This window comes from Leopardus geoffroyi, chromosome B2 (genome assembly GCF_018350155.1).
Source record: "Leopardus geoffroyi isolate Oge1 chromosome B2, O.geoffroyi_Oge1_pat1.0, whole genome shotgun sequence".
In the NCBI taxonomy this organism is placed as follows: Eukaryota; Metazoa; Chordata; class Mammalia; order Carnivora; family Felidae; genus Leopardus; species Leopardus geoffroyi.
In genome coordinates this window covers 36,734,753-36,761,992 of record NC_059332.1, presented here as the reverse complement: position 1 = coordinate 36,761,992, position 27,240 = coordinate 36,734,753, and the positions used below count along the sequence as shown (strand labels likewise).

The 27,240-nt window shown below is 38.0% G+C and overlaps 1 protein-coding gene across 5 annotated transcripts in view; it reads right to left on the bottom strand.

The window, feature by feature from the left end:
• The window catches only part of ZFAND3 (zinc finger AN1-type containing 3), a 325,725-nt gene that overhangs the window by 35,196 nt on the left and 263,289 nt on the right, over nucleotides 1-27,240 (bottom strand). For 3 of the 5 annotated variants that reach the window (XM_045498055.1, XM_045498058.1, XM_045498056.1), the window contains one exon: nucleotides 22,438-22,503. The exons of the other annotated variants lie outside the window; for them this stretch is intronic. In XM_045498055.1, coding sequence (XP_045354011.1) covers nucleotides 22,438-22,503 — 66 coding nt within the window. The remainder of the gene's footprint in view (nucleotides 1-22,437; nucleotides 22,504-27,240) is intronic. 5 annotated transcript variants of the gene reach the window in all.

Genomic DNA, 27,240 nt, shown 5'->3' with positions numbered 1-27,240 from the left:
AGGAGCTGTAGTGGCAAGCTAGAAACTGTTTCCACCCCAGGAGTTAAGAGTGACTTCTAATTAAGGTCCTTCATATAAAGGGCCAACAAAGCACATTTTTTCCAGTATGCTTTTTCTCGAGAACATAATCCAATCTGCATGTACCCACGCAAGAGCTGCCACACTCCCATGCTGGGTTCACAGTTCTTGGTACTCACCAGATCCCCTCTTCCTCTGCCTATGTTTAACAGAATGAGAAAGATATCACATCAGATTTTCTAAGTTGCAGGAAAGGTTGATCAAGAATCGTAATGTGATTACATGAAAAAGGAAAACCTTAAGACAAAGTATTTTACCTATCAGCTCCTTAGGTTTGATGGTAACTACTGCTTAATTTGTGACAGAGAAACAAGTACAGAGATTTTAAAAACACACAATCTTCTGAAAAGAGAAATGCTTCTAATTGTACTATTTCTTAGCCAATTGCAGAAAGCAGTGGTAAGACTTTCAATTTAGGAACACAGTTTAACTGGAAAGCTTGAGACAACAAACAGAGTTACTTCTTTTAAAATTCTGTTTTGTCTCTGACAGAAATTCACATTTGTTCCTTACTGTCACTGTTCTTGTCTTTATTACTCATGTTCTCTCCTGAAAATTTCCAAATAAATTGTGTCAGGCCTGTCAGAGTTGAATCCCAATCTCTCTTAATCTCCCGTCACTGTGCAGCTGGCAGCATGCACACACCCGGGGCTGCTAACCATGACTGTGGCCTTCTGACGTCTCAGGCAGGCTCTTAGCCCTCTGTACAAGCCAACACTACAATTTAGAACAGGAGAGTGGGAGAAGCAAAGTGGCAACAAAGAGAAGGAAGCCTTCCTCATTCGCTTCACCCACACCTTCCCTCACTTGTAAGAAAGAAAGATGAATCTGTTTAATCTCAGGCTGTATGACAGCTTTTGAGGCACTCAATCAGTTTTTTTAGAACCTATCACAGTCTCTTGACAGATTGACATTTATGATCCCAACAGCCTGTGCAAACATCAGTAAGAGCAATAATTAATGAACCTCACACATCACTGCTGTCTCTCCTTCGACCATTTAAAAGGAGCTTAAGCTGCTAAAACCTCTGTCCATGAAAAATACCATTCTCACTGGAAAAACTGATAAAAGGGACCTTAAAAATCTGTTTTACAGGTACTTTCTCTGTTTCTCCTCATGCTTTGCTTTCAGTGTATGCAGGGATTAAATTCATCCTCTCCTGAAGGAGTTCAGGAGAGAAAACTTCCTTAGGACCTATTAAACATTTTTCCCTATGGTGTCCAACTGGGATTTCCCCCTCCCTTCTTACTGTCCTAATGGCCTCAGAACAATTTGGGAATATACACCTGTTACAAAGCTATTACATGGACAAAGAAAGAAATTCAAGTCTTTGGTGGGAATGGATTATTAAAATTTTGTGGAAATGCTTTTATATATGATATATGACATGGAGATGAATGTAACTTGAAATATACTTAAGATGCTATGTTTTATATCATAACCATTTTAAAGGTCAGTTGTTCTCAAACTGCCAGGGAGTACCATTCTTAAGCATCAATCTCTCTATTCTTCATCCAGTTCCACTCCTACCCCCGCCCCCTGCCCCTAGTTATTTTTTCTGGCTCTCTCCTTTGCTATTAGAGATACCTGAGGGTGGTCTCCTTCTCCATCACAACCTCAAGACTGAAAGCAGACCTCTGACTCTTCCCTCCCTGTTAAGAACACAAGATTGGGAGACCTGAGGCAGCTGATCGGTAAAGCGGACTATCCTGAGAGTGCACTTGAATATTTGGGGTCTCTGTCCTCAAAATGCTCACAAGATACAAAACATCAGAAATCTACTTGGGGGTAATTGTATCATCTAGCTGCCTCATTTTGGTCATCCTGACAGCACTGTGAAAACTGCTTCCATAGGGACTTTTTTTGGTTAGAAGACAGCTTTAAGAGCAGCTGAACACATGGAAGTTGTAAGTCATGATAATTTGTACCCAAGTGGGAGAGGAGCACCCACAAGTCCCAAAGGCATGTTTTAAAGACTGGGCTCAGATTTCTCACTTCCCCAAAGCCAATCTTCCCCTCTGATTCCTGCTGGACAGGAAGGTGGATGCTGATTTTCATGGCACACCTTGACACCAGAAAAAAATGACTGTAAATTTGTTAATGGATCAAGTAGGAGAAGCTAATGGGCTGTGGGGAGAGCAGCTCTCCATGAAATAAAACAATCAAATAAAATCATGGCACCAGAGCCCAATAGTTCCAAAGGAAGGAGTTTTCCCTCAACTTTTCTGTTCTGCATGCCTTTTTATTTCTTTTTCTTGCCTACTGTGCTGGCTAGGCCTTCTAGAGTAATGCTGAATAGGAGCGTTGAAAGAGGACATGCTTGCATTGTTTCCAACTTCAGGAGGAAAACATTCAGCTCTCACGCAACTTTTCATTTTGAAAAATTTCAAACACGTAGAAAAATTCAAAGAGTACAACAAACACCTGTGCACATTCCATTCAGATTCAACAATTGTTAATAATCTGTCACACTGTTTTATCTCTCCTCTCCATATTTACGCTTTCCCCCTCCCAAAACCATCTGAAAATAATTTGCACATATCAAAATACTTCATACACACACATCTAAAATAATAAGGGCATTTCCTGCCATGACCAAAATATCACACCTAAGAGCATTAAGAATAATTCCCCAGTGTCATCTTATATTCAGTCCATATCCAAATTATCTTCATTGTTCTCAAAGGCATGTCCAATCAAGTTTCATGTGTTACATTTGGATCTTATGTCTAAGTCTCTTTTAATCTAGGACAGCATGCCCTTCAAAGTGTTGGTTTTCCTTCATTTGTTCGTTCCTGCCATCAAATGACCTAAACTTTTGAACAGCCCTGGTTAGTTTTCCTGTGGAACATACCATATTCTAGATTCTTTACCTACTTATCTACCTTTTAATGGCATAACTTATCAGGAAGGGGATTTTTAATTGTACATCTCCTCTGTTACATATTCAGGGCCAGAGATTAAAACTTGCAGCAAGTCCCTGACAAATCCACATGGCTGCAGGGCCGGCACAAGCAATGGCAGGTAAAGAAGAGCAAGTACTGGGTAGTCAACCAGCCCAGTTCCTACTGCACGCTGCAGTGCGGGCAGGCATGTTCTTCCTCTAACGGGTTCTACTGCACCCTTGCCACATACTGGACATCAGAATATAGTTCATCTATGCCTGGACAAGGGACGGATGCTCAGGCAAACATTAGGAGAGGAGCTAGCTCCAAGTGTTTAAGCCCATGATTTCTTTTTTCTTTTTTTTTTTTTTTTTTTGCCCACGATTTCTTATAGTCTGATGGCATTCCCTGTGACTAAAGCTGGTCCCACAGGCCACAAGTCATTCCTCCAATTATTTCCTTGCCAATAGCTTCCTGGCCTTTTTCCTGATTGCCCTCCCTCTCATGACGGACTACACTGTTGTTAATTACTGCTATAAGACATCTCTTCATTGCTAAACCACTCAACTCTCTAAAATTCTTCGTTATTTTAAACCTAAGGAAAAATTTCACCAGATTAAAAAATATACAGCAAAAGCCCAGGGATGTTCATTTGCAAAAATAATCACAATCTCCTAAAGTACAGTAACATTCTCAGTTTATTTGCTCTACTTTATTTAAGCCTGTAGATTAATGACCACTCTGTTCAAGGCCATGACAAACAGACCATATATTATTATTTCTCAAGTGCCTACTATGTGCCAGGCACTGGGCTTTGAACTGGCAAATCAGATCTGCATATGGTAGTGATCTCTTCCCTCAAGGAGGCCACAATCCAGAAAGACAGACATATATACAAATAAACCTATAGCACAGTGACATATTAGTATATGAACAGAATGCTATGAACACAAAATGTGGACATGGTAAATTCTTTTGGGTGGGTGATCAAGAAGCAGAAGACAGAGAGGTCAGTAAAGGTACCTCTTGAACTTAAGAACTATATTAAATATATGCAGACAGATGATTTTTTTGCTCATTGTTGTCATCTCCACATTCTTTTCTGGGGAGCCTGCTTTTCACAATACCATCTGCATATAGCTTACAGCTTGTTCATCTACCTTCTTCTCTTTACCAAACTTCCTATCAACTAATAGACCCTTCCACAGTCTCAGGAGCACAGGTAACTGGAGAATACCAGTGAGTGGTTTTAGGGAAATAAAGCTGTTGTTACCTTTCCCCTCTCTTTGGCCCCAAATGGTTCAAATTTTTCCTTCCATCATGTTTATTCACCTCAATATTGGCCTCTGTCTGGCTCAGACACATGCATGGCTTTAACTGCCAACTTTTATCAGGAATCTTCCAAGCCCATTTTCTGTTTATCATTAATCATTTTAGTTTGAGATAATTATAGGTTCACATGTAGTTAGAAGAAATAAGGCAGAAAAATCTCATGTACTCTTCACCCAGTTTTCTCCAAAGGTAACATCTTACTAAACTCCAGTATGATAGCACAAGTAGGACACTGATAATGATACAGTCAAGCTGTATAGCATATGGATATAGTCAAACTACATCCATCACCACAAGGACCCCTCATGTTGCCCTTTTATAAGACAGACCCATCTCCCTCGTTCCCCTCTTGATCCCTGCCAACCCTTGGCAAACATTAATATGCCCTCCATTTCTATAATCTTGTCATCTCAAGAATGTCATTTATATGGACAAACAGAATCATATAGTAACATTTTGTCCAAGCTCATTTCTAAGGCCACTACCACAGTAGGTGAATATGATAAAAGAGATTCCTTAAGTTAAGCTTCAGTAATAACTGCAATAATAAGTACTAACACAAAGCACTTATTTTGTAACAGCACCTAAATGCTTTTACAGTAGTTCCCTCTTATCTGTAGGGGATGTGTTCCAAGAATACCCGTGGATGCCTGAAACCAGATAGTACCAAACTCTATATATGTTTTTTCTATACAAACATACCTATGATAAAGTTTAATTTATAAATCAGGCACAGTTAAGAGATTAACAACAATAACAGAACAACTATAATAATATACTGTAAGGTAAGTTATGTGATTGTGGCCCCTTCTCTCAAAATTATACTGCACTCACCCCTTGTCTTGAGATAACGTGACAGGGAAAATACCTACATGAGGAGATGAAGGGAGATGAATGATGTAGACATTATGATGCAGACTTAGGCTACTACTGACTTTCTGATATGTCAGAAGTAGAATCATCTGCTTCTGGACTGCAGCCGACTGTAGGTAACTGAAACGGTGGGAAGGGAACCAGTGGGAAAAGGAAGCCATGGGAAGACTAATTATTGTACATATATTAGCTCTTTTAGCTTTTGTAACAAGGCTATATGGAGAGTGCTATTATTACCCATATTTTAAGACAAGGAAACTGAGGCATGGGTTAAGTGAATTGCCAAGGATCACACAAAGCTGGTAAGAAGAGTTAGAATTTGAACCCAGGGTGTGTGTGTCCTAGAGTCCTTGCTCTTAACCACTTAGCTATCCTGTCTCCAATGGTTATTACACTTCAACACTCTGCTTCTACTCTTCCATGAAAATACCTAACTGCAAAGACTAGTTTCTACCACCTCCTATGTATACAAAGACCCAGCTGTCTAGGGGTGAGGGGGAAGCAGATCCTAAGCAAAGTATGGGAAGGAAAACAAGAGACCCTTTCGGTTCCACTTAGAATCTTCTTACCCAAATAAAATGGTACAATTTCTCTAAAATACATCTCCGCTGAATAATCCTACTTGTCTTCTGCTCTTAGAATATGATTTAAAAGACTTACTCCTGGGGCACCTGGGAGGCTCAGTCAGTTAAGCACCTGATTCCTGATTTCGGCTCAGGTCATGATCTCGCAATTTGTGGGCAGAGTTCCACCTTGGACTCCATGCTGACAATATGAAGCCTGCTTGGGATTTTCTCTTTCACTCCCTCTCTGCCCCCCCCTCCCCCCACACATGCTGCACACATTCTCAAAATAAATAAGCAAACTTTAAAAAAAAAAAAAAAGACAACTCCTACCATTTTCTTCCCATTCCCGCAAACTTTCCGAATTTCTGTGGACTAGACTTACAGCATTTAGTTTACACAAAATGAGCTTCATTTTTAATTTTCTCTGTTATTTTCAGGAATCTGTCCACAAAAGTTTCTTTACAGATTATTATAGGATGATATAAAAAAATACCGTGCCCCTAACAGCAAAAGTCAGTTATTTTCATTTGAAATTTTATTTAACGGTCAGAAAAAGTAAAACGTGCTTTTTTGCCTTTTTATCAGCCCCAGAAGTCAAAGCTTCCTCTTCTCCACCACCTTGACTCCTTCCTACAGGTCATACACCAGGTCTCTTTAAAAAGGCACTGATGAGGGTGGGTAGCCCATAAACCACTCCTGGGTTCACAGCAAAAACCGCAGCCACCATCCTTGTTTGTTAAATGCCATTCCCACTGCACTGTTTACTTAAAGGGTATCCCCAGGAGCTACAGTCTACAGAGGTGCCACTTGGTCAGTGGAGCCTAGCCTGTCACACCAGCAACACAGCAGTCTTCCTTTGTAGCTGATACTGGCCTGGTACCACTTCCTTGTTTTAGCTTCTCCATCAGCAACACCTGTCCTGCCTGCCCATCTAAACCATATTACTTTTCCCCACAGATTTTTCAGTTACTTATTTTAACTGACAAATTACCCGCAGTATATAATCTTTCCTTCTTATAACGTGCTTGGGAATTTTAGAGTTCAACAACATTACAAAGCATTGATTTTTAAAAAATATTACATTTATAGCATCAACAGAGTACAGAATAAGGTTAACACTATTAAGGTTAGACAGAGAGAGAAGCAAGATTAAGAAACCCATGAGAAAGACCTCTCAAAAGGTCACATGCCCAAGTCCCCTAACTTCTGTTTCTTGACCACAAATCTAGGTCCATTACCATGAGGGTTTTAAGACTCTCAAAGTGCTAAGACTGGTCTTGAACTTCTATTCTACTATCTTTTCCAATATTTCTAGAAAACTAAGATCAGCCACAGTTTATTTTCATTTATCCAAAGAAAGAAAATTTGAGAGAATCCATGAATTATCTATATATCCAGATTTACCATCCTACAACTAAGTGTAAGGCAGGCATACTGTTTTCATCCAGTTTCCTAGAACACTCATTTAGAAGTTAAACTGCCTAAAATACAGATTAAGTCTTCTACTTACTCTGCAGTTATATGAAGCCTAGAAGTTTTCAAATTATACCTTAAAAAACTACAGTTGACCCTTAACACAAGTTAAACTACTTTAAAGTGGGTCTACTAATATGCAGATTTTTTTGGATACAGTACAGTAATGTAAATGTACTTTTTCCTTATGATTTTCTTAATAACATTTTTTTTCTCTAGCTTTATTGTAAGAATATAGTATTTAATACATATACAAAATACATTATCAATAGACTGTTTATATTATTGGCACAGCTTCTTCTGGTCAATAGCAGGCTATTAGTAAAGTTTTGGGGGATTAAAAAGTTATATGTGGATTGTCAACTGTGCAGGGAGACGCGGGGACAGTGCCCCAACCCCTGTGTTTTTCAAGGGTTAACTGTAGACAACTGTTCAGAGCAAAACTGGACAGTAATGTGACTACAGGCATCTTTCTACTGTTGATCATATACGAAGAGGCCTAGTGGGAAGGGACAGGTCAGAAGTCTTCAAGTAATAATGTAGTAACGGACCCCCCCATATTCGGTCTCCAAAGCACGGATGACTTGCTTAAGTCATGAGTCTTTTTTCAGAAGACTGAAAATAGCTGTTCTTTTTGGAAAAACACTGAGTATGGGGGTAGGGTGGGGAAAAGGGGAAAGAATAAGACACTAATTCAATTTTTTTTACTTTTTCTTAAAAAAAAAACCAAACATACAAAAAGTCAAACATTCCTATGCCCATCATCTCACTCCTCTGAAGCTTAACTACCCTCCCCAAGTGTTCTTAATTTTCCAACTGTTTTGCCCATCTGGCTAATAATGCAAGTCTCTAGGGGCAGGGGCAGAAGTGACATATTTAGTACTCCACTGGTGCTCAACAACAACAACAAAGAGTATCTCTGTAACAGGGAATAAGTCCTTAATGATGATGATCTCGCAATGAGAGACAGTCATTTTGTGGGCTGTGGTCCAGGTTTAATGTAAGGGAAAAAAAATATTTGAACATTCATATTATGTTATTTAAAAAAATCAGCTTGAATGTATAAGTAGATGCTAAAATTAAATAGCTGATTTGTTTTTAAACCATTTTTGTTTCTAATTCAGCTCCTCTCTTACCTATTGTTTAGTTTCTTCCACCCAAGATCTAGTCTTTTGACTCATTGCTCCCAGGGTAAATCCTTAAGTTTATGAATAAATACTTCTGTGCCCCACTGTTACTCTTTCTGATGTGAGGCTAATTGAACCTAAAGTTAGAACACAACATATGATGACAAAGCTTGCCCAGAGAAAGCTTTGTCTATTTATTTTCCTGAACGAGTACCATTAGGTATTCATTACTCGGGGTTGTATCAGGGCTGATGCACGTCCTACCAAGTATGTAGAGGGATGAAGAAAGCTGCCTTAAGAAAGTGGCTTATGAAGAAAAAAGAAATAATCTCATTTGTAAAACAAGTTGCTGGAAAATTAGAGGTAAAGAAGTCTGCATAAAATTATTATGAAAATTGTCTTTATCCCATATTTGAAACATGAGAGGATCAAGTGCCTAACATTTTAACCTCAATTCAATTGACTTTGTTCATCAGCCACTCTTCACTGAAAGATTATTGATCATAATGTCCATGCTAGAAAATCAATTATATATTACATCAATGTTTACTTCACAATTTTGCAAACTGTACTGTGGCTATGTATACCTTGATTTTAAGAATTACACACTGAAGATTTTAGCATAATAAAGGCACCTTACTCAAATGGTTAGGGATATGGAACGAACGAACACACACACACACACACACACACACACACACGAGGTTAGTAGGGGGGAGGGTAGAAAAAGCCCATATGGTAAAATGTTAAATCTGGGGAATGGGGAGGTGGGGGCACAATAAAGTGAGAATTTGACTTTCTTGTAACTTTTCTGTAAATCTGAAATTGTGTAAAAAAAAAACCCAAAACACCTATATTCCAGGGTAGCCATACTTGCATACTGGCTAGAGTGTCTGCCAAATTCTTTCCCAGATGTTGACACTGCTTAGGTCTGATAGGAAAGTGCATGGCAAGATGGCTGTAGCAGGTAATCAATAGTAATGTCAATGCTTATGCTTCTCCAGGTTTGTAGTGAAGTCAACACTTACCTGTTAAGTACACTTTAATGATTAGTCACAGACTTTTACATATCACTTCCTTAATCTATACTTCCTCCAATCCCAGTAAGGACCCATTTTTAATTGCATCAATTACTGCAACTGCTATTCCAGGAAGGATGATGATCAAGACTTAAGATGTGATTTTAATCTTCTAGAAACGGATTTATCAACAGGAGGCCAAAGAAAAAGTAGATCTGAATCCTTGTCACTTACAGGAACTATCAGTTAATGCCAAGTTGAAAAACAGACTTTGCTGCAGCTAACACCTCCCATTCATATCAGTACTACACATATTCCCTTCCCAGCCCAACGTTCTTTTAAAAGTCATCCTGCATATTTGGACATATAACTCAAGCTGTAATGTAACAACATCTTTGGAAAAGAGTTGTTCAACATTCTGTCAAAAAAAAAAAAAAAGTGCTCAATATATTTTTTCAAGTAAATACTGGCCCATATTCAAGGTAAAAATCTTAAAAGACTGTCTGTTGTATTGTCTTTCTTTATCCCTTGCTAAAGTAACACAGAAATTAACACAGTCTGAGTTAAATGCCCCATTTTCTTGCTTATATATGTATATACATTTTTAATAAGTTTTGATGGGGTGGATGGATGTGGGCAATGCATAGCATGCAACTAATTCCCCTGTCCACTGAGCTAATAGAGATGTGGTTTATTTAAAATTCAGAGTTGTGGTTCTGCTACTTGGGAATGGTTTTCTGAAACTCTGTAGGTGGATACTGGTAATGAAACAGAGAATTCAGAACGGCGGGGAGCATAAGGCCAAATAAGCTTTTATAGCAGTGTGTGTGTATGCACTAAAAATAATTATACATATGTAGTGGGAGGCTGGTTAACTTGAGCCCCAGAGGCACTTGGTTGTTCAGATAACTAATCACAATATGAAGTCCCCCGTGACAAAAATGTTTCCAAGGTTAAACTGTCTGATTTTTAATCATGAAGAAGTGAATTTATTGGCTAAAGTTCTCTCATGTTTTTGGTCTAAATGTAACAGCCAGCCTTTTTCATCAAGATTTTAACCACAAGAAAACTATCAACCTTCTGTGGCTCCTAAATTGAGATTTGCTCCAGAAAGAAAAGGAGTTCTCAATTATAATATAAAAGCTTAGAGAAGAGTTCAGGATGTAGAAATGTCTTTCTTTTTTTTTTTTTTTTTCTTGAAGTCAAGCTTGTGAAATCGCCGTAAGGATTACTTTCTACCAATACACACAATATTAAAATTTTACTTTTAAAACTAGGCCCAGAAATAAAACAGAACAAAAAAGAAGTTTGATTTTCCCAATTCTGATGTCCAGTTTTCTTAAGAAAGAGTTTTCTGGGCTTCCTGTCATTCACAGCCCTCACCCATTCAAATAGGGGCTGCTAATGGCTCTCCCCTCTTCCCTTGACCTCACTGACCTCTACTCTCCATCTGCTTGGCTTTGGGTCCTCATTACCAGTTTCCGATTCCATGTCTTTTTCTAACCAGACTACTGGAGTTGGGAGTTCTTTCTTACTTTCCTCCTTCAAGTTTCTCCTCCATCTCCTTTCATCATCAGGTACCTTTTGATCTTATCTCTACTACCTACTAAGCATTTATCAGGCACTATGTCAGGTGCTTTAAATGCATTATCTCATTTCCCTCATAACAACTCTACAGTTCAATCTGTCATTTTTACAAAGGAGAAAATGGAGGCTCACAGAGAGGTCCAACAGTTCTTCCTGTGGTTGGGAAACTGGAATGGGAACCCACATAGTCTGCCTCTAAAGCCCACCTCGTCAACCACCACATCCTACAAATACACCTTCAGTGGATCCCCCGTTTTCTGCCCTGCTTCTCACCCTGCTTAAGACTTTCTTTGCACACCAGTGGCTGTCACCCCTGCAATCACGAAGTTTCAGCCTCCACCCATTCCCATTACAATGGCTAGAAATTTGTTTAAAATCTTTTGTTGATTATGTTAAACACACACAATTATATTTATTATAGTGGGTTCAGTCTTCATTACCATTATTTTTGTGCCTTTATTTCAGTTGGGTCTGGGGAGGGTCAGAAGAAAAAGTGTTTAGCCCTCTTAAAATAAAAGTTACCTGCAAAGTCAGGACTGTGATTTCTGATTTAGTCACCAGTGGAAGAAAAAAGGTTCTAGCTTCAAACAGAAAGTTGTGGTTCTCAGTAAATGTAGGGGATGAGATGTACCCAAGCTGTCTATACATTAAAAAAAGAAAACCTATTTATCTATAACTATACCTCTTTCCTCATGCCTCACGCTACTAGAGGCAACTAATGCTTCTGAGTTTTTGCGTCTAAAAAATCTTCTTTGTGTATCTCTTCTATTTCTCCTGTAATATTTTCTATTCTTTTTCCTTCCTGTGTACCTTTCCTTTGTATCTTTTTTTAAAAGTTTTAATTTTAATTCCACTTCATGAACATACAGTCTTACATTAGTGTCAAGTGTACAATACAGTAATTCAAACAGTTCCAGAACATCACCTGCTCATCACAAGTGCCTTCCTTAATCCCCATCACCTGTTTCCCCCATCTTCCCACCCACATCCCCTTTGGTAACCATCAGTTTGCTCTCTATAGTTAAGAGTCTGTTTTTTATTTGTCTTTGTCTCTCTCTCTCCCTTCTCTTTCTCTATGTAATTTTTTTTCCTTTGGTTGTTCGTTTCTTAAACTCTGCATAGGAGTGAAATCATATGGTATGTGACTTTCTCTGATGTGTTGTGTTTTGCATTATACTCTCTAGCCTGATCCATGTTGTTTGTTGCAAATGGCAAGATTTCACTCTTTTTTATGGCTGAGTAATATTCCATTGTATACATATACCACATCTTCTTTATCCACTCATCAATCGATGCACACCTGGGCTGCTTCCATAATTTGGCTATTGTAAATAATGTTGCAATAAACATAAGGGTATATGTATCCCTCTGAGTTAGCCTTCTTGTATTCTCTGGGTAAATACTGGGTAGTGTGATTGTTGGATCATCCCTTCCTTTGTAGCTTAACAAGGGCAAAATATTTCCCTATATTAACCACCTCCATGTTAAGAAATGCCTAACCATTCCTTCTCCAACCACCACTACTTACTGGTTTTTAATGTCTCACCTAACTCCTTAACTGAACGCCTTCTGTCTGCTGCCCCTATTTCCTTGTTATCAAGAACCTCTTTAATGACTGCTCATCAGGCTTTGGTTTCTCACCATGACACACTAACTTCTTTTATGTTTCCCAATGATATTCTGATAGCCACAGGCAACAATTTCCTGAGTCCTCATATCTCCTGGCCCCTATTCTCTTACATCTTTCAAGATCCTGTGTTTGGTTTGCTCCTTTCTTTAGCTTCCTTAACTCACTGGTTTCTTCTTCTCCTTCCCAGCCCCCCAAGTACAGTCCTTAGCAGCCCCTCATTCTTCTATAAGTCACTCTCTTACCCACTTTCACACTCTTAATCATTGCTTCTAGATCAATGATTTCCAAACTAGGCCTGTATTTATAATTTTCTATAGGACTATCCACAATAACCTAAAATTTAGCTCATCAGAAACTGAAAATAGTTTCAACCAGTTTTTCCTCTCACTCTTTCCCTGACATCAACCATTATCTTTCTTCCCTCAGATCCCCAATTTTTCAACTCTGCATTCTTTCTTGAGCCAACTCTAATCAGCCATTAAATCCTATTATTATTTTAAAACATTTTTCTCAAATTTATCTCTCTTCCACTGACCACTACCCACAAAACACCTTGAAAAAATGGGATAAGGAGGAATTGGTAAGTCAAATTATTACTTTATACACAAAAGGAAAAACCTATCCACATTAGCCCAGTGGCAAGACACTTTACAGACTGTAACATTAATTTAGTTGATCAGGTTTGTAATATTATCATATATCCACATTCTTAAAAATGAGCCAAACCTATGCATAACTTAAGGCATCAAAGAGCTCCACAGAAAAACCACAATTTTTCCAACAGCAGGAAGTCTCCTGATAAGTTAGTTTTCAAGGTAATACATAAAGAGGTGTATTCATTTAAAGGCACAAATGGCAACTGAACTACCAGAATGCCCATAAACTCCTGGATCAAACTGGTAAGCCCTTTTCAAAGCATTCCTCTGTAGCTATGCTACACATTTCTCCTATCCCAAAGGTCTAATTACTGTGATTTAGTGAAGTTGAGTGATCAGAGCTGAACAGAATAGAGGTGTATCTCAATTTTCCCAAGTATTAGGTGCTTATCTGCTACTCAAAAGCATTGCCAAGTCATACTTGCTGTCTTCCATTCACTGGAAAGCAAAGTCCTATTGCTAGACTTTGCCTCCACCTTCCAGTGTCCCCTTATCACTCCTACTGGCTCTAAGGAACTAAATTTTAAGCATTTCATCAGGAAGATAATCCTTTTAAAAAATACATTAGTATTATATTTGTTTGTAATAATTAACATAATTAATCCTCCCTGTGCTCACTTTAGAAAATAAACATTAGTTATATTTCTTGCTCTCTAAAAATGGAATTAGTTGTGTTTGTTTCTGGACTTATTTATAGTCCAGACCATTCTGGTCTCTTTATAGCATAAGCTGCCAGGGGCAAGATGCATGCCTATCACTTCTTTTGCATGTTCCTACAGAATTTACTACTGGACTGTCATAGTGGTCTTTTAATAATGTACTGGACTGGCTGAGTGACTACAGTATCTCTCAGCTGGTCCTATATTACACATAAGCAACCACTTCTGAAGGTGTGATCTATAACCATGACAGCAGGCAATACAATAAGATTATAGCTTTAATCGGCCATGATTATGAAATATTTCTTAAGATTCATAAGGGGGGGGGTGCCTTAGAAGCAGACACAGGTGTGAGGAATACATGCCAGCCCACCTGATGACAGAACAGGCAATGGGACTGTCTCTTCAGATAGATGAGCAAGAAGGAAAACGGATAACACAACTTGTCTTGGAAGCAAGCAGCACGATGAGGCAGTAAAAACCCATCAGCATACATCACCCTATCATGGCTAGTGTCATTCCCAGCCTCTATTAGCCCTCGCTGCATCAGCGCAAGTCCCAGACACTTTATCCTGTTTATAATTGCTGATGAGCAGTAATAAGGCCTCCATGCCTCAGCTCCGTCCGTTCCACTTCGGTACCCACCTATTAGGTAATAACTTTTATTTACAGCCTTGCTTGATGCGCTGTTCTATTAGTACAGCCAGGAACTGAGCGGGGCAAAAAAAAGAGTCTCCTTAATGGGCAGTATCATCGCGAGGCTTGGATGATTTATAATGCAGCTTTGTGGCTGTTCTATCACGCTCCTCTGGTAAGACTGCTCCAGGAAAGCTATGTTTCTAACGTGCTGTCCTCTAAAAGGCACACATGTGCTATGGAGCAGCACCTGAAAGGCATCCCCAGATACATCCCCGCTGCCCCCCACCAAAATCCAAAAGTTTCAAAGGAGGAGAGGGGTATTAAATTCCCTTGATATCCTTTTTAAATAGTGTTGGCTCAGGCATTTTGCCCCAGTGGAGCAATAGAACAGCTAATTAATGGAAGTTCAAGGCTTTTCTCCTTGGTAAGAGTGCAAGCTATGATAAAATAAATGACCATAAATGCAAACACACACACACACACACACACACACACACACACACACACACACACAGAGAACAGCTATAACTGCATTCAAATAAATAAGCAAACTGAATTTACACAAAGCATGTGGACCACTAGTAACTAGTAGCTCGACACCAAAGCCAATGCTTCTCATACACACACATCCAAAATAGCAGCAAGCCTCATCACACTTCCTTTTCCTTTTAATACTGGAGTGTATTTTTATCCATTAAATGCAAAACTGCCTCTTGACAAGACTGGCACCCTGGCTTGATATTCACTTTTATCAGCTTTTGTTCAGAGGAGAAGCTACCACTTCTTATGAGCAAAATTCAAACAAGTACTCTGAAACAAACCTTTGGCTTCAAGTCCAGCAAACTTAGATATTATTATGTGTCTAGCTGGCCTATAATGCAACCACAGTGATTAGTGGCAATGGGTCCAAACTCTCATTTACAAGTACAGGTAACCTGTAATTTTCCTCTCCCTAAACTTTTCTGAAATCTATACATTGTGTGAGGTGCTTTTAAAATCACATATTATTCACATATTGACTATCAAATCATCTATTTATACAGTGTCTTGCTACCTCATTCTGTTTCTTAATATAAGCAACAACTCAGGCAGATGAAAGTCTTTACAGAAAATAAAAACCAACACAAGAAAAAGCATTTAGCAGGTTATTTCCCTACCCAGTTTTCCATGTACTTGTCAAAAAACATGGAGTATCAGTAAACAGCCACTAAAACATACTCAGATAACCTGTGGCTTGTTTTCTACAATAAAACACAGGAAGACACACCTTTTAGAGAAATGTTTGCAATCCTACCAAATATGCAGTATTCATCTTGTCCCCTACCCCAGGAATCAAATGAACTCTTTTAGGACCCAAGATGATGAGTGCACAAGGTAAAACATTTTTTTAATCCTTTTTTTCTTTGCCATGACAGATTTACTGTTTTGATCTTTCTTCAATGGTTACATTAAATGCTAATAAAAAATGAAAGGTTTATATCTTCCCTAATAGTCTCCTGATGGGAACTTGCATATTACACAAGTAGGTCAAATTTCTAATTTTCTGTCTCAAATGCTGATACTGCAGACCTGAGGGAAAAGCTATACCTGAAGGACCCAGGAGAAAAAGAATGAAAAAGAGAACTGAATTACACTTGAACTCATGCCCAAAGCCACCTCTCTTTAAAGCTCCACAGCATCCTTTCCAGAAGCGCCACAGACAGTATGTAATACTGACCAATACAGCTGGTTGAAATGTTTCCATGAATACTGACTCCACCAGGAGGTAAAACATACAACTGTAGGTATTTCTCAGATTTACAGAGCCACCTCTGATTTAACACTACCACCCTTTAGCTTCTGAATCAATTTAAAATATCTTATATAAACCTAACAACAATGAAACATTTCCCTTTAACTGGCTTCTGAACACTGATGTGGAAAGTGTTCGGCACATCAATCTTCTCTTAACTCCCAGGTGAAAGGGGGTTTCTCCTCTTGTCTTCTTCTTTTTTTTTTTTTTTAATTCTCTTGTCTTTGTAAGAACAGACAATAATATCACAAGCAGATTGAGAGAAGTGAGTCAAGAAAACGTTCTGGGGGAGAACAGGGAAACAATGAACAATACAAGGGTATCTAGTTCATGTCACTATTCATCACACTGAAAGAAAAACAGGTAACCCAAAAGGATAAACATGGGTTTTCGGGGTGGGGGGGGGGAAGGAAAAGGAAAGAAAAAAGAAAAAAAAGTTTTAAAAGAAAAGAAAGCATGCAAGGGCTATACAGTTAAACAAAAATAACATGCTTCTTGTAATAGAGTGGAATTGATGATACTTTCTGCAAAAACTTGCCTTGATGTTTAATGGGATAGTTTCTAGTCCCATCTGCTTTCATCTCAGGCAATACTGTAACTCCCTTATGGCCCCACAAATGGTTATTTTATTTGCTATTCTACTAATTATAATCACATTTTTAACATACACACAGCATTTAAAAACCATCATTTTTCAAGTCTATCAGAGAGAATATTATTTACTCAACATACTTGCTAGAAGAAGAGTAAAACTGAATATAGAATATATTGAATATAGATACGGTAAACCAAAAGGCTGTTGGCAGTACCATTAAGTTTGAAAGTTGTCTATGACTTTTTCCCTATTTTAACTTCCAAAATAAAGAAGCTATAAAATGAAAAAACAAAATCAAGGCACATAAGAGTGGTGAATTAGGTAAGGAGCAATTTCCTTTTTTTCATACACTAAAAAGTCTACCCCTTGATATATTCAACCTAGCATAGAGTGAAGAGTTGGTTACTGCCTCACCTGGAAGGATCAGGGTCCTTGAGTTAGTTACGGTTCAAGGGTCCTCGTGGAGACAGACCATTTCTCCACAAAAATTCCAGGCAAGATATGGTTCTGTCAATTACAGCTTAAAATTTAAAGTTCATCAATAGCAATCTCCAATAAATGAAACACAAAACAACATATTTCTTTTGCTGTAACTCTCTGTAAAAAAAAGAAAAAGCTACAGGTCTTTAAACAAGAAATCCTACAAAAAGGCAACAAACTTCCCTCCTGTCCCACAAGGCACTTTAACCATAAAAATATGACCACATAAAATATTCACCTAAATATCCAAATACCTTCCAAATAAAACTATCTAGACCACAGCTTAGATTACAACATTTTGGCTTAAGGTAGAACTTGATAGAAAAGATGAAGGACAAAAGGGAATCTTCCGGTAGTCTGTTACCAAGGAAAATGAACTATTTCTTTCATAATATACTCATTCTTGGCAAGAATGTTGTGAGAATTAACAAGGGAACATGTGCAAACCATTCTGAGCTCTTGGAAGAAAGTAAGTTCTCTCTAGTAATCTGAAAGTATGAAATGCTTTAACTCTCACATTCTAACCAAAAGCAACCTGGGACTTGGCAGCATTTTTCAACTCTTTGCTGACTGTTGATATCACAAAGCCACACGCACCTTCACTTCATTTTTCTCTGCTTGAAAACCACAATGATCACTGTGTGTGTGTGTGTGTGTGTGTGTGTGTGTGTGTGTGTGTGTGTGTGTTTTCCATCCAAAGATTACAAAGAGTCTAAATGTTAATAGTTCTATGTGGCTAAAAGCCAGCATCTAACAAAAAGCCATTTCTCAGCAAGCTCACAAATACAAACTGATCTTTCATTTGCCACTACTGTTCCTTTTTGTAATCTGCTTCTGAGACTCACAATCCTCACAAAGCAATTTCTAAAAGAGTTCCCCCTCTCATTTTGATGGTTGCAGACCAACCACTCTACACCACTGTCCACCTCTCTAAATTACAATACCCACTGATCAAGAAGTAGTCACCTGAAATGTAAACAGAGACATAATCAACCATTCCACGTATTAAAATCATATAATAACATGTCTGATGCTAATCTTCATATCTAATTTTCAAAGTACTAAAAAGAAATGACATATTTACTGAAGAGGTCACTAACCTTTTCTGAGTGTAAACACCTATCTAAGACATTTAGCTATGTACCTATATATATGTATGTATGTATATAGCTATGTGTATATATATATATATGTATATATGTGTGTATACACACACACACACACACACACACACACACACACACACACACACACACACACATATATTTCTCAGGGCACCTGGGTGGCTCAGTCTGGTTAAGCATCCGACTTTGGCTCAGGTCATGATCTTGTGGTTCCTGAGTTTGAGACCCACATTGGGCTCTGTGCTGACAGCTCAGAGCCTGGAGCCTGCTTCAGATTCTGTCTCCCCCTCTCTCTGTCCCTTCCCACTCATGCTCTGTCTGTCTCTCTCTCTCTCTCAAAAATAAATAAACATTAAAAAAATAAATAAAATATATATTTCTATGTGTATTTGCTTGCTTTAAAGTATGTGCATGGACTAATATATAATTATGAAATCAATCTGCAAAATAGAAATTTTAAAAGCCTGACATAAAGAGCTTTTACTATTTTCTCCCTATACCTCACAGCCTTTTATATTGTATGCCCTTATTCAGGGACCACCGACTTAAAGAACCACTTTATTCTAGATTAAGTTACGTATTCTTTTTCTAATTTCACGTCATTATTACGCTAGAGGATGCTTTAGGACCAAATCTGTATGGATAGATTAGCTGGGAAGAGTTGGTATAGTCAGAAGGTCTCACTCTACAGCTCCTAAGAAATAACATGTGGCTGTAAGATAATCTTTTACTGATCATCTATGCCTGAAGCCTGTGTTCTGAGAGACCGTTAGGAGAGCTACTATTACGGTACCCACTGTGGCAGAAGCACTACAGGGCATGTGTTAGAGGCATGAGTCCTATTCTTGAAGAACTTAGACATAAAGAATACAAGACACTGCAGCAACATAACAATAAGTAATTGGTGGTGATTCATAGGAAAAATGCCCAGAATCCCCATGATGAGCAACCTGCTGATTTTAGAACAGCAAGATGGAAACAAAGACAGTCAACCTGTGATTCCCAAAGCAAATCGTTTAATTTACCTCTGAAAATCAGGAAGTTCTGCCCTCTAGAGTCAAGCCATTGTGTAAGGCTGAAGTCATCCACCTAGCTCAAGGAGCCTGAGGGGGCACAGATAGGTTTCTTGAAAAGAAGTGCAGCAGGCTGAACCTGATGGCCTTTAATGTCCAAGCTAAGAAATCTCAACTTTCTTTCAGACTTTTTGGAGACGACTTGCATGTTGCATTAATGTCCTTCCAAGCCAGAAATTCTCAATCTCTTTTTAGTTAAGAGGTATGTGTTCCCCCAAAATGAGGCCTGGAAATGTATGACTGAGAGCTCAATGCCTCCCTTATCATTTCATTTGTGGAGACCTAAAAATATTACCCTCCTCAGTTCCTAACATAGTACTGACATACAACATAATGTGAACAGAATGTGATCAACATAAAATCAATTAATGAAAGTAGATATGGCAATACATTCTGGTAAATTATAATCTACTCCTTTCTGCCTAAACTATTAATTTAATCTATTAATGTAATATCTATTAATGTAATATCAATACCATGTGTATACAGTTGGCAATCATATACATGTAATCTTTAGTGACAGCACCTACCCTTATTGAAGACCTATTATGTGAGCTTTATGCATAGTATTTCTCACATCAAACCTACGAGACAGATCCATTATCCATTTTACAGATGAAGAACAAATTTTGAGAGGTTAACTTATTTACTCAGAATCACATTTTGTAAATGGTCAGGCTAGGATCTGACACCTGATTTGCTTCTAGAACTCACACTTTTATTATTATTTTTTTAAGTAGCCTTCACACCCTGATCTCATGACCCTGAGATCAAGACCTGAGTTGAGATCAAGATTCAGACACTTAGTTGACTCACCCAGGCACCCTGCAGAACTTGCATTTTCAAACTACTTCACAAAATGCTATGTTTCAAAATCTTGTGTTTCTCTATCTCCATAATTCATCAATGATATGCTTTTCCACAGTCTGGCTGGGAGTATAAGTAATTACAATAAAATGCAATACCCAGTGACGTTATATTGCAGAAAACAACAATGGCTTTAGCATCTCAAAGATCTGTGTTCAACAAAGTGGCAGTAAACAGGGGGAGGTGGGTGGGGCAATGAGCGAAAACAGGTGGTGGGAAATTAAAGAGTACACCTAGCATGGTGGGCACTGAGTGATGTACACATTTGTTGAGTCACTATATTGTAAATCTGAAACTAAAATAATACTGTATGTCAACTATACTGGAATTAAATTTTAAAACTTAATAAAAAAAAAAAAGATCCATGTTCAAGTCCTGACTCTTACTAGTAATATTACCACCCCAGGAATATACTTAACTTTCTGAGTGCCCATTTATGTCATCTATAAAGGAGGAGTAATTATCTTGCAGAACTGTTCTGAAGATGAAATGAGTATGTATGTAAAGCATATTGAATGGTACCTGGTAATGTAGTAAGCATGCAATAAACACTGTTACTATGTTTGGATATATGAAGCAGAACAGAGGAAACAGATATGCCTAGAAAATGAAGCACACAAGTACATGATATTCAGGAAGGGTTCCTGCTAGTTTCAGTGTCTAAGCTGAGCATGAGCCTCCTTCCTAAGTCTCTGAGGATGACTCAAGGTACTTGAGGCCCATTCCCTGACTACCTCAACATGTTAGTAGTGCCAATGGTAAAGTCTGCCCTGAGATCAAAGACTGAAAAGAAAGAAGAAAGACTAAAGTGTAGTGTGCATGTGAAGTGCTGAGATGAAAGGGCTCTGAGTGTTTCCAAGCTTCTGGCTGAAGTGGGTAGGAAGCTGGCTCTCTGACTTCTTACTGGCTGGTCGGGATGGCCTGTCTTACCCCATGACACAGCTCACTTCTATCTTAACCACGAACTACTGAGGGGAGCTTGGGTGCTGGGCACAGAAAGGATGAGAGCATGCCAGGACTATCTCACACCTTGCCTCAATACTAGTATAGGAGAGTAAATTTAAGTTCCTCAGAGTTCAATGCCTGGATCTTACTCTAAAAATGTGCAAGGACAGGCCTATTTCTGGTTTAACATCAAAACTATGAGCATTTAAAGGGACTGAGGTTTCAGTTTAACTTTGTACACAGAAATAGTTTGTGCTATTTCTACTGGGGAAAAAGACTTTGTGACCTTTAGAAAAACATTATCATTACTTTGACTCCTCCAAATATAATCTTTAAGTTATTTTAAATAGTAGGCAGCATTATTACAAAAGGCAAATATTGTTTAAAGTAAATGAAGCTACAGACTAAGGGAGCAATGGACATTACGACTGCTCTTTAGAAAGTTGTAAGATTCATGACTTCATGTCTAATAAAAATGTCACAGATGCACAAAGATGTTTTTGGGATTCAATGCATCTAAAAAGAATGACTTCAGCATACCTCTGGCTTTAAGACAAATGGAAAAAATTTTTCTAAAACTATTAGGATACTACAATTATCAAGTTAAAACGTTGATTATCTGTACCACAACTTCTTTCACCTTCCACCTCCATTATCTAAACAATGTTTTCTTTTTTCAGTAGGTCCAAGACAGACAAATTAGACACATGCCAGAAACTAGGCAATTACTTGTATTTTCTGTATGTTTCATGTCTTAATAGTATTCTTCAGATATTAGGAAGTAGGTAAATTTTCATGTCCACCCTTCTTGGTTCTAGCTGCCAGCATTAACTCATTCTGACCTCTAAGAGCACCACTGTGACCCCCTGTTCACTCCACTGCCACTCCCAGAACTTAGCACATAATAAATACATCACCTTCACAACTGATGTAAGAAATTAGAGAATGCCCTGGCAAAGACACCATGTTTAAACCAGTAACTAATTTCTGTGAAGAATCCAGATAAGAATGAATCCAGATAAGAATGATGTACGTACCTGTACCACAGGATCTTTTGGTTGGTGTGATTAACGAGACATGAGCTGTGTCTGTGCATGGCCCACCTAGAAACAGAAAGGCAGGCACATCAGTCAGGACATATATTCTACATGCCCAAAGTTGCTATCCTGGATAAAGAGAAACCTAAAAAGGCAGGGATCAACCTGCAAATATGCATGAAGAGGGGCAGTAGGAAAGATGGTGGTGGTAGTGGAAGGCTAATTTCTAAGGACCTGATTTTAGCTCAGCAATTTAGACTACAGGTCCACAGTCTTTCTAAATTACAACAAAATTACAAATTTTTCATAAAAAATTATTGAGTTCCATAATGTTCAGAAGTTAAGGATATAATTTTAACTAGAATTCTGATGCAGGTGAGAGAAAATTACCCAAAAGTTTGGGAAGATGAGTTTTTCCACAAAGCAATTAAGCAGGAGCACTCCCTCTTAAGTTGATCTCGGCAGTCACCCTACCTTTAAATTTATTGTATTTAATAAATGGGCAATAAATTGCCCATAGCCTTACTTAAAGAGGGAGAACACCCAAAGGAACAAAACACTGCTTTACAGAAGAAATAAGGATCATTTTAATATATAAAGAGAGCATTACTGAACAAGGAAGAATATCTAGTTCAATTATAAGACTATGATAGAAAGAGGGGCTTTTATGGAATTTTGTGAGCCCAGAGATCTAGTAGATAGACATAATTCAAGAGTATGCAAGAGATATAGTCAGTCTATATACTGGGTGAAGGCTTGAAAAGCAGTAATTTCATTCTGCACAATCAGGACCATCAACAAATTCTTAAGTTGATATTGATATATATACCCCAACACTCCCATATTGGAGACCACACCCTACCTTCTGAAAAAGGAAGTTACTGTATAAACATGAATACTAGTGGTTCTTGACATACCCTCGGAAGGGCAGTGGCGGTGATCATAAAGGAGTAAAACAGGCAAATGTTACACTATTCTGAAAAGGTTCCTCAGGTGATGATGACTAGCAAAGGGGTACATGGTTTCTTGGCACAGCTGTAAGCCAATAATGACAAGACTTCCTATCACTGAAGTTACCCACTGAAAAGGAAGAAAAGGTGAAAGAGCTCTGAGCCCTATCCTAGAGTTCATGCCACCAACATCCATAGGTTTAGGGACCTGGAGATCCCACGTAAGAAGTTCATCATTAGTTCCACCCTTTCCTACCCCAACGCCATAAGAGCAGCAAACCTTAGCGGGTGTAAGACGACACAGAGGGGAAACAGAAGGGAGGAAAAACCAAGCAGGTGTATTTGTTGATGTCAAACAGGTCTTAGTAAGTCCTACTATTTGTCACCACATGGGTTAGTCTCATGCTCAAGGAGTTTATACTTTTGTTAGGAAGACAAAATTTGTGTAAAGAAAAAACAATACATGACAGCAAAAAAAGAGCTGAATGGGAAGTGATCAAGTACCAAACACGGAACAAATACTAAATGCTAAATGTAATCAGGAAGAATGTTATCTATCACTGGCCAGCATCACCTGGAAATACATCTCAAGAATTTGAAAATGAAGGACTGAAAATTAGAAAGGCCAAAAAAGCAAGACATTTCAATTAAAATTTTTTCTACAAACATCACAAACTAGAGAAAGCTCAACATGCTAAAATTCCAGAGTCCAAATGGGCAACTGTGACATGACAAATAGGCAACATGAAGAGAAAACGGGCTGCCGGAAAACGGATACAGATCCCACATCCATAAGAACCCTCTTGACACTGGCTTCTATAGTTCCATAAATAAGTTAGCTTTTTCCTCCATGTGAGATTTTTGGTTTTAGTTTTGTTTTGTTGTTGTTGTTGTTGTTGTTGTTAATCAAAGCATTTTGATTTCTGGGAAATGATAGGCTGTTACAGAAGACTCCATTTAAAGTCCTGCAGCTACTCCCTACTTGCTCAGTAATCCTGGGTAAGTTTAATAAAAAACATGGATGTCATAAATTGCCCATAAGCCACAGTGTTGATGAGATCATCTGTACAAAAAGACTTCATAAACTATAAAGCTTTATATTATGTATCATCATTTCTCTTCCACCAGATTTTATGCTCCCAAGAGCCAAGACCTACTTTGTCATCTACTCTTGGGTCATGACAATGTCAACAGTGGGCAATTAATAGTGTTTATTAAGTGACCACCGCAAGCTGCTTGATGAAATCGGGAGAGTGCATTTTTTAAAAGCTTTTTTAAAATTGAGGTATTAGATAAAGAAAATACTAGAATGAAGCACGTAAATCTTAAATAGACACAGTGAAGGGTTTTAACATATATATATATATATATATATATATATATATATATATATATATATATTTGCATAACAACTATCAGATAAATATACTAGAACATTTTCAGAATCCAGAAAGTTCAAAGGAGCATTTTCAAGATACAGATTCCCAGACCCAGACTCTGGAAATTTTGATGCAAAAGGTTCGGGTGGGCACAGGAAGCAATTTTACTGCACATTTTAAAACCAGCTGAACACAATGTAAATATTAACAACCCAGTCAGTTCTAATCTCTGATAACATTTTCTTTAACTCCCAGCTCAATATCTGGCCAAGATCACAGAGTACCCACAACATCGCAAGCTGCACAGAGCACAAGAGTCAATAACAACCTAACTAATGGAATACTTTTTTAAAAGGATACAACGTAATTCATCCAGTAAAATTATGAGAGAAGGGAGAAATTGGTCACATCAAGACCCCTAAAGAAATTTAGCTGGGACTCATGACTTAACACTCCCATGTTTACAAATGTAATCTTTACCTCAATCTGTAGATTGAGAGCTGATCCTTTTTAAAATTCCTAATGAATGACTTTCTGTAGGCTTTGGCAAATACGCAAATAACTTTAAGGCTACCTAGCATATCTCAACATGCATCATCATGAAAGTGTTCTCCAGAGAGCTTGTTAAACTAACAACCCAATCCAATGTATTCACTACATTATAGTAAACTACAAATAGAACCATAGTTGAGCCAAAACAAATTGACAGCATGAGTAACTGGCAGTGATAATATATCCCAGCTTTGATAATTGGACAATATTATAAACAGAAAGCTTGGAATTAAGTTTGGTCTGGCAGACTATAACCTATGAAACTCTTTAAAATCCAAAACAGATGCATATGAGCACCACACATATATTCTACACTAATTGTGCTGTCATACAAAATTCCTTTACTCTCACATAAAAGGAAGAGTCACAGGAGATATTATCTACCTTTACACAATTACAGATCTTCCTCAACTTACGATGGGGTTACGTCCCAAAAACCCATCATAAATTGAAAATCCTAAGTTGGAAATGCATTTAATACACCTAACCTACTGAATATTCTAGTTAGCCTAGCTTGTTTCTTAAATGTGCTCAGAACACCTACATTAACCTACAGCTGGGCAAAATCATCTAACACAGAGCCTATTTTATACTAAAATATTAAATACCCTGTCTAATTTATTGAATAGCGTACTGAAGGTGAAAACCAGAATGGTTGTATGGGTACAAAATGGGTCTAAGTGTATTGGTTGTGGACCCCTGTGATGGTGAGGCTGGGGGCTGTGCTCACTGCAGCTGCCCAGCATCACGAAAGGGTACTGTAGCATGTATTATTAGCCGAAGAAAAGATCAAAATTCAAAATTCGAGTATGGTTTCTATTGAATGCCTATGGCTTTTGCGCTATCGTAAAGTCTAAAAATCATCCCAAGCTGAACCATGTTAGGTCAGGGACCACATGTAATTCCAAATCAACTCTGTTAAAATGAATACAGAAAATTAAGGACCACTCAAGGGGAATCTTTTCAAGTTTTTGTCCACAACAATAAAAATATAACATGGGTGCCATGTGGTTATAGCAAACAAAACAATTTTGAGAGCTGATGGTGAGGGTCAAAGTCAGGGCACCTGTTCATCAAATAATGGAGTTGGCTTTTCTTTACTGGGCTTTCTAATGCCTGAGGGAAAGGCAGCATATGGTCAAGTCACTGTAAATCCTGCTCTTATTTTTGGCCCTACCTCCTCTCCTTTCCAAGCAGCAGGGTAGACAGAGCTAATAACTGAAAAGCAAGGTGAGGAAGCCTCTTCACGACTGGGTTCTATAAGTGAATATAATGTGTGTGTATGTGCATATGTGTTATGTGTTGAGTGGGATCATGGTTAGGAAATGAAATGTATTTCAAAGCACAGCATGACTGACACCATTACTGTCTAGTCTACAGTAGTGGCAATTGAGTTCAGAAAAATAAGTTTTGGGTTTTTGAATATGAAAAAAAACAAACACCATAGTTAAAGTTCCTTGTTTAATAACAGGCTCTCTGCGAATTCTGAACCAGATGATATCAAGATTAACCAACCTAAACTAACTTTTAGACAGTCACTGAGAGTACTTTTTTGCTTTCTTTTCCTAAGACATATTAAATATCTGTTTTTTCAAATCTCTTCACTATCTGCTGATATTTAATAACAGACTATAATTTTGCATTTGATATTACATCCAGAGGACTTTTTACTAAGTTTCAATAATTTAGAGTCTGGAACTTCAAGTAAATAATGTTTGTGGTAGCTTGTGGTTTGTGACCACAAGTCTGAACACACTATTTTGTCTTCTAGGGGATGTTTCTATTCTTGTGTTAAAGGTGTCCTACATAACGTAGCACTATGGATTGCATTTGCAATTTCACATGAGAGGCATGAAATAAAATTCTTTGGCTATATTCCCAACAAGAGATCTTTATACTGTTTCTAATAAGGTAGTGGATTT